Source organism: Globicephala melas, chromosome 15, assembly GCF_963455315.2.
Source record: "Globicephala melas chromosome 15, mGloMel1.2, whole genome shotgun sequence".
In the NCBI taxonomy this organism is placed as follows: domain Eukaryota; kingdom Metazoa; phylum Chordata; class Mammalia; order Artiodactyla; family Delphinidae; genus Globicephala; species Globicephala melas.
The window spans coordinates 75,578,627-75,596,771 of record NC_083328.1 but is presented as its reverse complement, the minus strand read 5'-3'; the positions used below and the strand labels follow the sequence as shown (position 1 = coordinate 75,596,771).

General features: G+C 40.2%; 1 protein-coding gene across 3 annotated transcripts in view; it reads right to left on the bottom strand.

The window, feature by feature from the left end:
• PTPN1 (protein tyrosine phosphatase non-receptor type 1) overlaps positions 1–18,145 on the bottom strand; it is a 67,993-nt gene that overhangs the window by 20,165 nt on the left and 29,683 nt on the right. For 2 of the 3 annotated variants that reach the window (XM_030839079.3, XM_060284912.2), the window contains one exon: positions 2,402–2,492. In XM_030839079.3, coding sequence (XP_030694939.1) covers positions 2,402–2,492 — 91 coding nt within the window. Of the gene's footprint in view, positions 1–2,401; positions 2,493–5,034; positions 5,116–18,145 lie in introns of all 3 variants that reach the window. The other variant, XM_070043644.1, reaches the window with a different exon arrangement.

Below are 18,145 nucleotides of genomic sequence, written 5' to 3'. Positions count from 1 at the left end.
ACTTACGATCACACCTCAACCTCACCTATGCCTAATGGTTCAAAGATTAAGTGGCTTAAGTATACAACAGTGTGAAAAGTCATACCTTGAATTCCTTGATACGAGGTTTTTTTTTCCAAAGTTCAAGTATAACATAAATCTCATGATCAAAGACACTTAAAAGACAGTTTAACTGGAAAAAATAAACTCTGAATCCAAAACACTGAAAGTCTATTAAATGTAACTTTCAGAAGAGTTTTTAAAAGTAAGCTTGTGTTTGGAAGGTCTGCCCCAGGTTACTGAAAAAGCACAGCCCCCTTTTTTTCCCCTTTACCATAACTTTGTCACAAAAGCCATGTTTCCCTGAGGGTAAGCCACCTTCCTTATCCTGCTAGTGCAGCTAACAAGAGCAGGTGGGTATTTTTATTTCTGGTACAACACAATGGACAGTAAACTCAGGTGACCACCCATAAATAGTTCTCCCCCTGCCCAGTGGGAAAGGAAAAGTTAATGGGGATAAGTGGTTTGGGGCTTCCTATTCAAAAGGATTCCAAAGAGATGTTTTAGGAAATTAGCCACTGTTTCGAATAATGTTTCTCATCATAGAGGGTTAATACAAACTGAAATACTTGGGTAATATTTAAGTGGGTCATGGAGATAAGAAATCTCAAAAAAAAATTATGACCGGCACTGGTGGTTATGTGAGTGGATTCAAACAGCACTGGGTGGTGACCTTGGGCAAACAACCTACTCACCGAGTGCTGGGTTTTTCACCTGCCAAATGGAAGATAATACCCAGTCCCCAGAGCTTCCACCTTGAAACATTCTCCCCATTTCCTCCATAACCTTAAAAGAAAATCACCTTTTCTACTGAAGAGTAGAGGTAGGGGAGAAAAAGCAAAATAAAAGGAGTAAGATTGGGTGAGGGTGAAAAGGTTTGGGAATTGCGTCTCTGGAAGAATATTTTAAATGCTGTTTTTTCCTCTGTAAAACGGGTTCATAAAACCATTTAGATGAGCCTTGATCAAAAATGTAGAAAAGGAATATTAAAGACAACATTACTGCCTAATTCAGAGCAAGTACAGCAAAGGCTAGAGACCATGGGCATGGCCACACCATGTGAAAGGTGCGGACAGTGATGGTTCTTTCCAGTTCAGGGCGGCTGGCCAGGGCCTCACAGCAGCATCACCTGAGGAGAGGCTGTTAGTATTATTTTTAAATAAAGCCTACGAGGTGCCATAGCCTAGACGTGCTCAATCAAGAGTATTGGGCATTGGGGCAAAATCATGTGTCACTTGACCTAGACCCGCGCTTCAGATGTTCCTGGCGAGCACCTTCAGTTAGTGACCATCTCAACCGCAGCCAACATTCACGAGTGAGACACTGGGCTAAGCGGCTGACGTGACTTTATTCATCTTCGCACAATCCTGAGATCCGCGTTGACTCCTGTTTGACTGACGATCAGAGGAGGGGGCAGCCGGCCCAAGGCCACAAAGCTCTGAGGGGCAGGGACCGTGGCAGCCGTTGGAGGCAGACTGCTCCGTGCCAACTGGGGTCCAACTTCGCGCCCCTCTCGGGAACCTGGGCGCTGCACAGTTCAGGGCGGGAGGGCAGTGAGCTTTGACAGGCCGGCGGGAAGTGCCTGGCTGGGGACTGACCAGCTGCATCTTCAATGTCCCTGGCAGAGAGCAGTGCCGGGGGAGCTGCTGGCAGCCACAGCCCTCACTGATTGGCAACAGCCACATGGAGGTGAGCCAGAAGGTTCTCTGTGGCCTAGAGGAGGTGGCAAAGTTCACATCCTTCACTCCCCTCCAGGTTTTGTTACTTTATACAAATTCTAACATATTTGGTTATTTACTTTCGAGATATCAGCGGACTGAGAGCCAATTACTCAGAAGGCAGAGGAGGATGCCAACGGGCACACTGAGAGCTAATGGCAGGAAAGAGCTTGAAAAATGATGATGGCAGCAGGGGGGTGGGGTCAACAAGCAGAGCTGACTGCAGCTTTAGTTGAGGGGGTGAACGCTCCCACCCTTTAATGCCTGCGCAGGGCATCATTAGCAGTTCAATACAATGCTCGGGGTCTAATAAGACTTTTGCTGAGTCACCCAGAAGTGGTTATATTATGCCTGCTATACCCTGCTTCAGCTCGTAGGAAAATGATTCATCATTAAAATAGTCAAAGTGGAAAAAAAGTGCTTTGAACTTAGCTGAATTTTCCAGGAACTGAAACCTTACCCCTTCTACAAGGGTGGAAAAATGAACCATTACTATAAGTCTCTAATGCCTTTATTATAGGAAACAATCAAGTCATAAACCTTTACTGCTATCAATTTATTACCAAACCCCGGGGCTAAAGGAGTCCTGACTGAGAGGTCCTGCAGCTGAATGGAAGCAGAGTAACGGCGATGTGAATACTTACAGGGACTGACATCTCTGTACCTGTTTCGGTTTTTGTTCTTAGGAAGCTTGGCCACTCTACATGGGAAGTCACTGGCTTCGTGTCGGATATCCTACAAAAAAAGGATAAAGAGTTCTCCCTTGAAATCTCTGGCATCAGGAATTCATCTAGATAGTTAACTGAGCGTGGGCCCTGTGCCGGGCACTGAGGAAGACCCAGCACAGAAACGGACATCAAAGGGAGCCACGCAGTGTGGGAGATGCAAGGTGCTAATTCAGAGGCATGCCCAAGGTCATGGGAGGAAAAGAGAAGGACAACTGGGGTGGGGGGAAGTGGCATGGGGCTGGGAGCTGGAAAGACGTGGAAGAGGGCAGGAAGATGGGGGGGGTGGGCACGTTTCACTCAGGAACCCCCAGCACGGCAAAGGCACGGGGGCTGGAGTTCACGTCTTATGCAGGAACAGTGAGTGGGCCGGTGGGAGGAACAACAGGCCTGGGGCACACAGGTGGGTACAGGCCAGATCTTGGAGAGCCTTCCAAGTCAGGCCTGGGAGTTCCATCTGTAACCTTTTGTAAAGCTACAGTTATCAAGAGCAGATAAAATGCCCTTTTACGCCAACAAACTGTCCAAATGCTTTCCTAGGAGATGGTAAACAAATCCCATTATACCAAACTGTCAGAAAGAGCAAGTGCCTGGACTAACAGAAGATGCACATTATGCGTCCTGCTACATGGATCACACACATCTAATTTTGCTCCCCTAAATCAACAACCCTATAATCCTATTTAAAAGGCTTTTCCTTTAAGTCTGTATTTTACTATACATTATTAAAAGAAAAGCTCATCCAACAATGTGAATATACTTAATGCCACTAAAATGTACACCTAAAAATGGTTACAATGGCAAATTGTATGTTATGCATAGTCTATTACAACTTTAAAAAAAAAAAAAAGACGAACCCACAGTGAGAGAACAGGAGAGCAGATAATAGCAACACAATTTTGGAAGCTGGAAATCAGACTGATTAGTGGTTGGCAGGCCTGAGAAAGCTCAATTACAAGCCAGCAGTGGGGAAAGCAGAGAACCATCATGATTTCCACCACAGAACCTTCCAAAGGCACAGAAAGTGTGCTTCTCTGGAAGGAGGGGTGGGATTCACTGCAGGGGGGCGGGGCAGAGCTGCCTGAGGGGAGCAGCATCTCCACTCCCACCGCCCCCTTCCGTGCTGCTGGGTGACTGCTGCCTCACAACTCTGCAGAAATCTGGAGATTTATTTTCTGGAAGATGTAAATCAGGGGGCAGAGTGCTCTCTAGATGATCTGAGCAGACAAGAGGAAAGACCAAGAGATGCCATTACAGGGGTACGGAAATAACAGCCTACCTGCACCTAGAGGCCCAGTGGCCAGATCTGTGCTGATAAGCCCCTTACACCTGCTCAGAGCTCGCTGCAGACCCTGTAAGCCCCTATTCTTCATCATGTACACACCACTGATTACAAGATGTCAGAGGAGAGAAAGCCTCTGATACAAAAGAGATTTAAAAGAAAAACAAAACAGGCAAAAAAGCCCCTTAGAGGAAATAAACTGCAGAGAAATGAAAGCTTAAAATATATACATTATTAATATACTCAGATAAGATACTGTATCCATGGATTAAGAACAGGATGTTGTATACAATAAAAATGTCTCTTGCAACTTAAAAACAAGATGGCAGAAATGATAAGGTTAACTGAAGAGTGATAAGATAAAGGTAGAAGAAATCCTACCTTTCCAGAAGGCAAAGCCTAAATAAATAAATAACAATAATGGAAAATTAAGCAAAACAAAATATAAGAAAAGAATACATTAAAAAATAGTTCAAGGAAATCTCCCAGACACATCAAGTGCTCATCAAAATGATAAAAACAGATCCATACTGAGACACACTAATTTGCAATTCCAGAATCCTGCAGACAAAAAGAACATACTGTAAGTTCCCAGGGAGAAAAAATAGTTCACTTTCAAAAGATAAGGTAATCAGATTCTGCAAGAACACTGAAAGCTGAAGGGCAATGGCGCAATGCCTTCAAAATTCTGAAGAAAAATGATGTCCAACTTAGAGTTCTATACACAGCCCAATAATCAACAAGAGAGAAGGAACAAGAAAAACATTTCAGATATGCAAGGTCTCAAAAACTTTACCACCTCTGCCCCCTTGCTGCAGCAATCCACTGGAGCATGTCTTCCACCTGAGTGAGGAAATAAACCAAGAAAGAGAAAGATGTAAGATATACAGGACAGGGGTCGGGGGGAAGGATCCAACACAAGAGCAAAGGCACAGGAAATTTCCACAAAAGCTGTGACGGGGGAGGCCCCAGGATGACAACCATATACCAGCACTAGGAGGCAAGCAGCCAGATGGGCCCAGAATGACCCAAGAGACAGACGAGTCAACAACATGCCTTTGTCCCCTGTACCAACCGTGACCGAACGAGACCACCAAAGGGAAATGAGAAGACCTGAAGTCCAGAAAACAGGGAATCCAACTGAGAAGAAAAGCAAAGAAGTCTCAAAATGGTAGCTGTGTGGCAGCCTACAGACCCAGCGACCCAGACCAAAGAACAGAGGTCCCCAGTAGGGACGCCTCCAAGACCAAATCTGAAGCTGAGAAATCACCTGAAACTGCTCTGTCCGAAACAGCAGCCCAGCAGCCACGAGCCACACGTGGCTATTGAGAGCACTTGAGATGCAGCCAGCCTGAAAAGAGATGTTGCGCAAGTGTAAAAATACACATTGGATTTTGATGACTTAGTGCTAAAAAAAGAAAGTAAGGTATTTCAGATATTTGAAATACTGACTATTGGTTGAAATAACGTTTTGAACATATTGGATTATGCAAACTGTACTACTACTTTCATCTGCTTCCTTTTATCTTTCTTACTGTGGCTACTAGAAAAAGCAGAATTACACATATGGGTTGCGCTGTATCTCTATTGCATAGCACTGACTGAGCTTGTGGAAAATTGTTCTGAGAGGCTATCAGAAGCTATGGGAAGAATTAGCAACAGGTAGAAAGAAAACTCTATAGATGAAAAAAAGGCAGGAAAGTATTAACTACAGGAAAATCTATTAAAAAGGAAACAGTACAGTACAACACTATCTGTGACTGTGTGCATAGGCAAATAATGTACACAATGAATATGGTTTTAACCAAAAAGTATAACATACTGGGAGAATGGGGGAGGGGAAGCAAAGTGGGAAAGCAGAAGGAATGGCTGTTCAAGAAAGTGAAATCCTATACCTTAGGAAAGATCTAAATCAATGAATCCAAAGATAAGCATTTTCCTTAGAAATACGGAAATAAATACAAGCTAGAGTCAGCAGCTCAAAGAGTTCAAAATAGTCATCCATGAAGAGAAAGACTGGGGAACAGGGAGGTATGGGCAGCAAGTAACTGGATTTTATTATAAGCTTATCATGGTATTATTTAAGCTCTTAAACCATGTATACATTCAACTTGGATTTAAAAAAAAGAATGCCCACATTCTGCTATTCTACTTATTAAAAAAAACTACAAAATGACAAGGAGGAGTTTTTGACTCATACTAGAAATGAGATAATAATTTAAAGCTATGATGATATATTATAAGCCCACTTGGGATTAAACAAATTAGTCCAGTAGTAACTTAGCCATCACATCATTTATGGATGAGATTAAGCTTTCAGGGAAATGCTACACAACACAGAAAAATGACTTGAAAAAATAAATCTCAGTTTTAAATTTCTTATTCTACTTGTTATTTGGAAGTGTTTAGCAAAAGGTATGAATTTTGCCTTGTGATGTGAAACAATCTGATCACTCCAGCTGGTGTGACTAGATGAAGATGGAAGAAATCATTGACATGGATAAACCACTGAACTAACAAGTATTCATTCTGAGGAAATAAGGGCCAAAATAGCAACAACAGTGTGCAATTGATTTTATTCAGCCAAAGGATTTATTAATCTGTACTTTTTTGGTGAGAGAGAACACAGCAAAACTCGGAGATACCTAATAAAAATAGGAGTTATTCACACAATACTTTTTAAAAAAGAGATTCTAAAATTAAGGTATACTCATAGAGCAAAATGCACAGATCTTAATTATGTATTTCAATTAGTTTTTCTGACCAGCTTTGAGGTATAATTTACAAATAATAAAATATACCCAGTTTAAGTGTTTCTCTATTTTAGAATGGCATATGGGAAATATATGCATGCTTTGAATACAAATATTTACATTTCATTCAGCAAAATAAAATGCCAGGATTAGAGTCTTAAAATTGAGGAGTGATAAAGTACCTTTAAAATTAAAAGTAACTACCAAAAGTGGTTTAGAAGAAAGCAGATACACTACTGTACCACAAACCTTTACAGAACTACAGCAAAACAAGATTTCTGTATTCTAAAACTGTATCAAAGGTAAGCTAACCTTCTAACTGCGGTAGAAAAAGCAGATCCCTGACTGATGAACAACTTTAAGGAGACTTTCATCCCAAGCATGAAGTATCCCTAGAAGATCTTCGATTACTCTGACCAAAGATTAAATAATCCACCAAAGTATGTAAAATTTCCACACACACAATAAAATAAAGGCCTTAAAGCTGATGATGAAAAGATGAACGCTGGGTAAACTGAGGAGCCAAGCCAAAAAGGAAACAATAAACTTGCCATGAAACATACTCCCAGAAGCATCCCCTAAAAAATACCTACTGAACGTTTCAAGAATCATTCAAAGTGTACCTCATAATTTCAGGGATGGGATCACACTAACTTAGAAATGTTACCAGTGGGAAATTAAATATACCAACAAATAGATACCCTATCCATTTCTTTCCCTCGGACAGTTCTTTACTGGTTTTTTAGAAGCTTACTTCCTATTCTTAGTGTAGGTTTCAGAAATGTCATAGAACGAAACATCATATGTAATGGACGTCAAACGTTCATGCTCTCTTGGAGAATAAATCTGATGATGTGCTACCGAAGCAGAGCTCAAGTTTGGTCAAAGCTTACAGGCAAATGGTTTAAATTACACTGTATCATTTTATATGGGCACCCAAAATGATCTGACTCATCTCTATAGTGAACCGTTTTCATGAGAGGAAAAAAGCAGTTCTTCCAAAATTATGATTTTGCTGGGCTAGAAAGCTGGGCTAGAAAATGCTTGATAAAGTTTAAACAAAACATCTGAACTGGAAATCTTAAGAGGCAAGGAAGTGAGCAGGGCAGAAACTGACATTACCTGAATAATTTCTAAAGCTAGTTCTTTATTTCCCATCTTCCCACACTCACTTAACAAGATAACAGATGACCTCCCAGTGAGTACAAAGGGATATAACATGCTTATAAAGCTCTGGTAATTCTGGAATGAATTAGGGCCCAGAGTGAATCAATTTCTGTATTTACGGGAAAGCTCATGATCCATTATTCAAATACCTCCCAAATCCAATTAGGCAAAAAGTCAAACTTGGGTGAAAAGCTGGTAATTTTTTACTTGAGATTTCCGTTTTTGAAAACACATAGGCATAAAAGCCAATCCAGCCTTGCAGAAATATTTTCAGGTTTATAGCACTTTGTTAAGTTAAACCTAGCAATTTTGGTTTTAACACCTTTTTCTCTTTAGTCCCAGAATAGGGTGAATGTCTCTTATTGGCTCCACAGTAAAATGCATATTTCTCTTAAAACTATTTGAGAGTGATGAGGTGGAGCCAGCATCTTGTTAAAGCTGGGAGTCTGCTGGGAAGGGCCTAGACCTTCACCTCTCTCACCCCTCCTAGCCCCGGCCCAGGCTCAGAGTCGGCACTCAACCTAATTCTAGTGATGGAATTAAGGGATGATTCCAAAGGTCCCCCTCAAAGAGTCCTTAACTCCATACCAATCTGCTTCATTTTATGGAACAGAAATGTTCTTGAAAGGGAATATGTTTAAGCAAATGTCTGGTCCAATCCTGCTTTCCAATCATTTTATTATTATTATTTTGCTGTGCAATTGAGTCACACGGCCTCCTGACAAGAGAGTACCAAAAGTGTTACTAAAACGTGGATTCAAAGCAAAAAGGGTTATTTTTAGATGGTTCAGACAGCTATCTGTTTTAAAAGTCTAAAGGAAGAAAAGACTCCAGTGGTACCTTTTATTTGCTAGAACTGCAGTGAACTACAAGTCCCTTAGCACCTTCAGCATCTTCTATGCTCCCCCGCACCCCCATTTTACAAATGGTTGCCTAATTTGATTGCTCCGACCGTTATCCAGTACTTTATGGAAGCTACTGGCGCTCAGAAATAGACAGAACTAGACTGAAGGGAAATGCAGAAGTACAGTAAAGACAATAATTTAAAATGCAATAAGTGAACATACAGGGTGTACATTTCCTGGAACTCTTGCAGTAGTCACCACTGAATAGGGAGATATATATAGAAATGGGGGGGAGGGGTGGCTAGACTAAAATTTTAGCAACCAACTCTTCAAAATAACGTGTTGAACAAATTTCGTTATTCATAAATCTCATTATAAATGAGAATATAAAATTTCTGCATAACAAAGTATACTCTGAGAAATACACAAATTATCAGTCAGAAGTTCAATGTCTTTCAAGTTGAAAGCAATGCTGTATTCTTTACCTATACTAGTTAATGGAACAATATAATTTACTACAAAAACCTTAGGAAAATATTTTATTATATTTATCTGTTTATATAATCAATACACGAGAAGTCACATACTCAATATTGTTAAATTTTAAGATAAACTACAACGCTTAGATAATAATGAAAAAGCTTAAAATTTAGCTAACAAGCACCAAGCTTGCTTTGGTTTAAAATTTAAAATGATTATGTACTGAACAGAAAAAGATGATGAAAAGTAAACCAAGAACCTAAGACTCTTATGTGGTAGTTGAAAGAGAAAGAGGGGGAGGGAGGAAGGAACAAAACTGGCCAGCATTTAAAAGGCAGAAGGATATACAATAATCATCCCTGCCAGAGCTTGAGGAAATGTTGGGTCATCTTGTACACTGGTCGGGGGTAAGGTTAAAAGAAAATGGAGTTACAAATCACTACCAGAACAATTATGTACATTTGGAAAACAACATGGAAAAAAGCATAATCAAATTGTTTTACAAATTCGCCACAAACGAGGATGAGGGCAGGAATGGAAAGTGTGGAGTACCCTTCACAAAGGGGAACCATCTGGTGGACATGGTGGGACCAATTTCACGCTCTGATGTGCACCCTCTGCTCTGAACACAAAGCGAGGTTGATTAAATATAAAGAAAAGCACAAAGGCACAGCTAGGCTCAAAAACAGAACAAATGAAAAAAACAGGCCTCCCACTCAAAGTGATCTGCAAGCAAGGTACCAAAAAAACAGAAGGTGACTAGTTCTGAAAAAGATAGCCAACAAATCAACTAGAAAAATAAATCTATTCCACAAGAAATTTATTGTTAGCACTTTAAAGATAAATATATTTGAGATCAGGGATAAATAAAGGAATCATGTATAAAAAAGATGCTATAAATAAATCTAGGGAGGAATGAAGCCAGAATAAGTGGATAGGAAAGAACAAATGAGAAATCTTGGAAATGGAATTGACAATCACTGAAATTTAAACAACAACAACAAACCTTAACAGATGAAGATAAACACTCTGCACTGAACACAAAGGATGGGTACTTTGAAAGCAGAGGAACACAGCATGGAGAAATAGGAGATGTGAAGGAGCAGTTCAGAGAGACAGAGGATAGAGCAGCCCCAGCACACCCCTAAAATATAAATCAGTACCCACACGTTAGGGTCAGAGTAAAGCTGCAAAACAGTAAGGTTAAAAAATCTTCAAAGTAAATCACAACATCTCCTGGAAGCTTAACAGAACGTTAACATTGTCATTTATTTATTTTTTACACAGCTGAGTAGTTAACAAAGAAATATAAAAATTGCGTTTTCAAGTACCACTGACTTTAAACCTTATTTTTACAATGCTTAAAGTATCTGTTTTTTGTTTTTTTTAATCACTTATGTTTTCTGTTAAATGTCATAGATTTCACCTTGGGCAGAAATCAATAGGCAGAAAATGAATCAGACTTACAGTAATTGATGTCAATGAAACATATTGGAACAAGTAGTTTTTTTTTTAATGCTGAGAACCACAAAACCCATTCCTGTAAGAGAACAGTCTAAAAAATTGAATCTACTTTCACTTCTGTTTTGTTTACCTTCTGCTTTCCATAGGGACAGTTTAAGTGTTCAGGCCCTGGGGTTCTGGCACTTTGCCGAGGACAGTGGTACAGCTGACTAAGGACACAAGTAGTTGGCAGACATCTGAAAGTGGAAGGTTTACACCTTCGTTTACATGGAACCAGATTGCCAACCACCAGCTTCCTCCTTCCATGGTTAATTTCCCTAAGCTCAGTGGTCACAGGGAGAGACCTTAGGAACCCACACGATATTCCTACTCTGAAATAACAGAACCATACTTATGAAACTGATGATAGTCTGTGTATAACTTGGGAGTGTAAATGGGAGGGAAACAATGTCAAAATGAAACTAGCTTTGGTTAAGCATTTCTTTAATATTCCAAGAGCAGTACAAGATTCTGTACCATAACCAAAGAAAAGGCTTTTGCATTATTGTTATCAACCAAATGAGTTTTCTAAATACTTTCTAGATGTAAATGTACTTTTCTACATACCATTTCGGGGATTAGGGCTGACGAGGAAAGACGTGACCAATGCCCAAAAGCATTATGAAGTGATAGTTTTTTACCGAAGCCACAAAGATAAAATGACAATTTGGGGAAGAGGGGAAGCAGGTGACCAAGCTCTTCTGCCTGGCTTTCCAAAGAACTCTGTGTATGTGGATTAAAGAAGCAAGGTCTAGAGTCGGTGTTTGAGTCCCTGCAATTCATCCAAATATTTATTGAGCACTGACTATGTGGCAGGCAATAAGGATATGAAGATGAACAGCCAGATAAAGAGACGCTAGGTTCTCAGATAGGCACTGTCACATGTACCTCACACAGACACATCCATGACTATTCATCAAGAATAACAGTAAAACAGGATTAAAGCCCTGAGCAAGTGGATACTCTACCTACACCCCCTCCCCACCACCAAGGATCTGATCATTCTTGGAAAGGCATAAAGAATGATTCAGAAGCCCCAAACTCTATCTGCACCTGCATTTCTTTTGTTTTTGTTTTTTTACGGTACGCGGACCTCTCACCGCTGTGGCCTCTCCCGCCACGGAGCACAGGCTCCAACGCGCAGGCCTAGCGGCCATGGCCCACGGGCCCAGCCGCTCCGCGGCATGCGGGATCCTCCTGAACCGGGGCACGAACCCGTGTCCCCTGCATCGGCAGGCAGTGACTCCCAACCACTGTGCCACCAGGGAAGCCCTGCATCTGCCTTTCTTTTTGCTTCCTCCTGTGTCTTAGATTAAGGGTTCTAGCATTGAACTGTGCCTGAGAACAATGGTACCAGGCTGTATGCATAAAACCACATGCACCACACATTATGGGTAAATTAAGGATAACCTGATCTATGCACAGATTTCTTATCTTTTCTTAGACCTCAATCTAGTGTGAGATGCAACTTACTTACATAAAGCTAATTTAGGATGTTGCTGAATAAACAGCAACGGTCTTAAAAACTTCAGGGCTTCAGGAGAAGAATCTCTTTGGGCCAATTTGGTGAGAGAGGACTTTTAATAAAATCAACAGTTCAGTGAATGCTTACTACTTACCACGCCAAGATATGTTAGTCTAATCATAAGGTTACAAGAGACAAAACCCCATGTGAGCCCATAGCCTGTGGCTTTCTATCTGTTTTCTCCACTAAGTCATGCAATAATCAGAGTTACTTGATATTCCTAATTAAGAAAACATCTGAATGCAGCAAGTGAAAGTAACATTCTGTGAATGACTTTACAGCCATTTGTTTTTTAAGTAACTTATCATAACATCAGCATTGATGTCACATGTCACACCTGCTTATAAGACACCTGGAAAAGTGGCAATACCAGAGCAAGATACTACTGCTACAGGCCAGAGGAGCCCTTGAAGTGTTTTGAAGAAGGTTCACTCTTTGTTTTGTACATTATGTGGATTTTGACAAATTTATAATGACATGTATCCTCCACTAAACAGAGTATTTGCACTGGCCTAAAACCCTGTGCTCTACCTATTCATCCCTCCCTCTCTCCCGGCACACCCCTGTCAACCTGTCAACTGATCTTGCTACCGTTTCCATAGTTTTGCTTTTTCCAGAAATGTCATACAGTTGGAATGATATCATATGTAGCCTTTGTCCACTTTTTTTTCTATTAGGCTGTTGTCTTTTTCTTAATGATATGCAGTATTCTTTATGTATTCTGGGCACAAGTCCTTTGGTGGTCACACACACTGCAAATGTTGGCAAAAGCCAACTGATACACGTATCTAACCACCCCAAAACACAGGGCTTACAACAGCTTATTTGCTTGTGATTCTAGGGGTTGGCCATTTGAGCTAAGCTTAGCTGGGATGGCTTGTCTCTGGTTCCATGTACTGTTGGCTGGGCTCACCATATGCATTTGTGATCACTGGTGGCCCACTGGCCTCACTTACAAACCTGGTGCTTGGCTGGCTGTTGACAAGGGTGATGGCAGTAATCAGGTCAGTGTCGTTCATCAACCAACAGGCTAGCCTGGGTTTGTTCACACTGTAGTAACGGTAGAATTCTCAAAAGCAGCAAGAAAGATATGCAAGTACAGAGACACTGCAGGTTCAGTTCCAGACCACAACAATAAAGCGAATATCGCAATAAAGTGAGTCACATGAATTTTTGGTTTCTCAGTGCATATAAAAGTCATGGTTATATTACACTAGTCTATAAAGTGTGCAAAAGCATTATGTCTGAAAAAAACAGTGTACATACCTTGATTTAAAAATACTTTATTGCTTAAAAAATGCTAACCGTGAGCTAAGCCTTCAGTGAGTTGTAATCTTTTTGCATTAGTAACATCAAAGATCACTGAGCATGGGTCACCACAACAAATATAATAATAATGAAAAAGTTTGAAATATTGCAAGAATTACCAATATGTGACACACAGACAAAGTGAGCAAATGTTGTTGGGAAACTGGTGCCAGTAGACTTGTTTGACACAGGGTTGCCACCAACCTTTAATTTGTAAAAAACACAATAAAGCAAAGTGCAGTAAAACGAGGTATGCCTGTATGTTTTTTAGGCCTCTGCTTGTGTCATTATCACCAACATTCTACTGGCCAAAGCTAGTCACGTGGCCGAGCACAAATTCAAAAGTGATTGTCCACCTCTTGGTGAGAGTCACATTCAGAGGGGCATGAATGTGACAGACAGGGATGGGAGGAATTTGGGGCCACTTCTGCAAACAACCCAAAGTTAATGGTGTCTTTTGATGAAGAGAAGCTCTTTTTTTTTTTTTAACATCTTTATTGGAGTATAATTGCTTCACAATGGTGTGTTAGTTTCTGCTGTATAACAAAGTGCATCAGCTATACATATACATATATCCACATATCTCCTCCCTCTTGCGTCTCCCTCCCTCCCACCCTCCCTATCCCACCCCTCTAGGTGGTCACAAAGCACCGAGCTGATCTCCCTGTGCTATGTGGCTGCTTCCCACTAGCTATCTATTTTACATTTGGTAGTGTACATATGTCCATGCCACTCTTTCACTTCGTCCCAGCTTACCCTTCCCACTCCCCGTGTCCTCAAGTCCATCTTCTACGTCTGTGTCTTTATTCCTGTCCTGCCCCTAGGTTCTTCAGAACCGTTTTTTTTTAGATTCCATATATATGTGTTAGCATACGGTATTTTTCTCTTTCTGACTCACTTCACTCTGTATGACAGACTCTAGATCCATCCTCCTCACTACAAATAACTCAACTTCGTTTCTTTTTATGGCTGAGTAATATTCCATTGTATATATGTGCCACATCTTCTTTATCCATTCATCTGTTGATGGACACTTAGGTTGCTTCCATGTCCTGGCTATTGTAAACATAGCTGCAATGAACATTGTGGTACATGACTCTTTTTGAATTATGGTTTTCTCAGGGTATATGCCCAGTAGTGGGATTGCTGGGTCGTATGGTAGTTCTATTTTCAGTTTTTTAAGGAACCTCCATACTGTTCTCCACAGTGGCTGTATCAATTTACATTCCCACCAACAGTGCAAGAGGGTTCCCTTTTCTCCACACCCTCTCCAGCATTTATTGTTTGCAGACTTTTTGATGATGGCCATTCTGACTGGTGTGAGGTGATACTTCATTGTAGTTTTGATTTGCATTTCTCTAATAATTAGTGATGTTGAGCATCCTTTCATGTGTTTGTTGGCAGTCTGTATATCTTCTTTGGAGAAATGTCTATTTAGGCCCATTTTTGGATTGGGTTGTTTGTTTTTTTGATATTGAGCTGCATGAGCTGCTTGTAAATTTTGGAGATTAATCCTTTGTCAGTTGCCTCATTTGCAAATATTTTCTCCCATTGAAGAGAAGTTCTTAAGGTCAATGTAGTTCAACTTATCAATCTTTTCCTCTATCGTTTTTGTGGGGTGTCTTGTTTAAGAAACAGTTGCCCATCTCAAGTTCATAAATACAATCTTCTCCATTATTTTTGAAAAAATTCAACTAAAGAAAAATGTTTTTCCATACAATTTCATTTATATCTTGATTATGCCTCAAGATGTTGGAATAAAACATACAGACGACAATATGGCATGTCTGTCCCTTCCAACAGCCGTTTTTGTGCACAGTAAACACTACTCTAACTTGACCAGCAGGCACTCAGCGTCTGCTGAATGATGAACACAGAGTGACTGTCTCTGTCCTTTGCCTACCAATCTTCGAGAATATTAGTATTTTTCTTACTCATGTAAGCTCTTTACATATCTTAAAGCCAACAATTCTTTGTCTATCCTGAGAAACCACTTTGTCAATTTATTTGTTTGCACATTTAAATTTAATTTCCCCTAAATAAAAATATTTTAACTGTGGGAGGATTATCATAAAATGTCATTATAATAACGAGAGCTGCCACTTGGCAGAATTATGAGTGATTTTTATTTTCTATTGTTTTCCAATTGTTTTCTACAGCGCATATGCATTACCTAAGTAATAAAGAGTTTTAAAGTAGTTTAAAATTTTTAAGTATTCAAACCTATTGACCTTTCCCTCTGCGATTTTCTTTATTGCCTCTAATGGTAGAAAGTCCTCTTCCTCAGTATGGTAGTAACAATTTAGAAAAAAAATTTAATCTTAACCCATCTGGTTTATTTTCCTTCTACAATTTTCAACTATACCCATTATGTTGCCTTTAAATCTCAAACTATGCTAAGAATAGATGTTTCTTCTGGTTCTGTCAGGTTAACAGTTCCACTATGCTAATCCTTGTGTCCGTCTATTACAGTAATTCAAATTGTATATTACAGAGTGCTTCCTCCTCCCTTCTTCCTAAACTCAAATAGGAACAAAATGCAGCTGCAACTGATCATTCAGATTTCAGAGTGAACAAATCACTATTTTTAAGAGAAAGACGAACCATTACAACTAGGTAGAGTTGTGTTTTTTTAAGAAGATTAATGCAGGCTAGATTCATTCTTTGCAACTATTTTAGCAAATTAAAGATCAAGAGGAACACAGGAGATTAAAATATAGGGAATTAAAAAAACCCACTATAGTATTTCTATAGTTAAAACGAATACTGTTACTTTGTTCTTCTGTAAGGAAAGAGTAGGCAGGATGGCTCTGGCACAAAACTTTTCCCCCATATTTATCTGGCATGTATTATTATGCGTATAAACTTGTAGTGAAATAGAAGAAAAAATTAAAACATTAAATTATTTCTGTTCACCATGTCCATAAGCAGACTATTTTTTTTAAGCAGACTATTTTTTAAAAAGCATAGTTCTCCATGTCAGTTACCTGATTTCTAACATTTTAACTTCCGTCAAAGCAAATTTTAATTTATTAAGTGTACTTAAATAAAAAGCAACTTTCAGAGTAACTACTTAAAACAAGATCCAGCATAAAATACCTGTATGTCAACAAATCAAATTAGAACATCTTCCTATCTCCTTGACGTATTTAGGGAGATGCAATTGTTTAAAAACGGTTCTATCCCTTCCTCCTCTCCACCCATAAGCCTCCGGCAACAGCTGCATGATCTTTTGGTCATCTGCCTTCTTAGAACTGGATACATAAAAAAAAAAAATTTTTCTATACAATGAAAGGAGGCAGTAAACCTCTGCTAATAACATATGATCAATTTTTAGAAGGCCGACTGATGCCAAATACTTCCTCAAGAGGATTTGCTCAATATCTCAATGCTACAACTAAAACTATATAGGAACCAAAATCCATACACATATTGCTAGAGACAGACCTAGGGCCACTATTATTACATAAATAACTGAAGCTATTGTAGAAGTAATATCCTTTAAAGATAATACAATAGCTAGGCACTCTTCTCCCCAAGGCTCACAAAATCATGACATCTTCATTGGGCTAACAGGAAAATAAATCCCTAGGACCAAATAAATCAAACATTTTACAAAAATCAGGATAAATAAAGAACTTTAGGGACACTAAGTCTAGTGACATTTTCATGTAACAGCAATGCCTAAACTTGAAAAAAACTCACGATTAGAATGTTTGTTTTCTTACTGCACTGTAAAGCAATCTTCAAGTAAACAAGATTACTCAGAGCAAACAGTGGAAAGTTTCAGTGAGATATGTTCATTAGAGAACAGGACAGTTAAAAAGCCAGAAATGTAAAATTATTTTAAAGGTAATTGGTCTCACCACCCAAGTATATTTTTTAAAGCAAACCCTTACATACGATGCCAAAGTCAAGTTTTGAGGATCGTCTTCAGAGTCAAGACTGCAACATTGCTATCACTGTACTTGCAGCCAATTTTTGTTCTTGCGTTTCAGGTTGTACCAACTGTTGACGGGGCAGGTGGCTCTGTCGTCGTCCCTGTCCTCAGTGAGTTCCTACTTGGTGGGGGAAGACCGCTGTGGCCACAAACAATGCTACTGAGTAGAAAGTCCTGCTCAGAGGCAAAATCTATTCACAGGAAGAAGGGAAAGGCAATGAGAGGAGCTGGTAAAAATGAAAATAGTAAACTCAGGAGTAACTGTGGAGCAGCCACATCTGGTGCAGAGGAAAGAGCTCTTTCGGGCACTGCTGACCTGTCACCTCTCCTTGCCAACTTTGGTTGGCATTAAGGGGAGAAGATACATCATACAGCTATATCTAAGCTGTTTTGCCTAGTCTGTTCCAGCACTGTTGCTTGAAAGGAAACCTTAGCAATGAAGGCTGGGGTGGAGACAGGATGGCCATTCTCCACTGGAGCAACCCCAAAGTCTGCTGTCTGTGTCACTCTCCAAGCCCTTGCCATCACACCAAAGGTCAGAGAGGAGAGAGTGGGCCCACACCACACGAAAGTGGCCTGCGACCCAGGTCTCTGTGCCCAGACTCCTAGGGGTGCACAGGGCACACACATAACACTTCCTAAACTTGCCTCTGCTCAACAGGGCTGGAGAGGCTTTCCAAGAGATTGCTGGCTGAGCCTCCTCAGCTCAAAGGAGCAGGCACTTGAGGTCCAGCTTGTTCACCGGCAGAGCACGACTCCTGCAGACACAGGGCCCTCAATAAGGATCCACTGAATGGGTGGGCTAAACATGTCAGAACGAACCAAGGTGAGATATGAATTTGGAATTATGAAAATAGAGA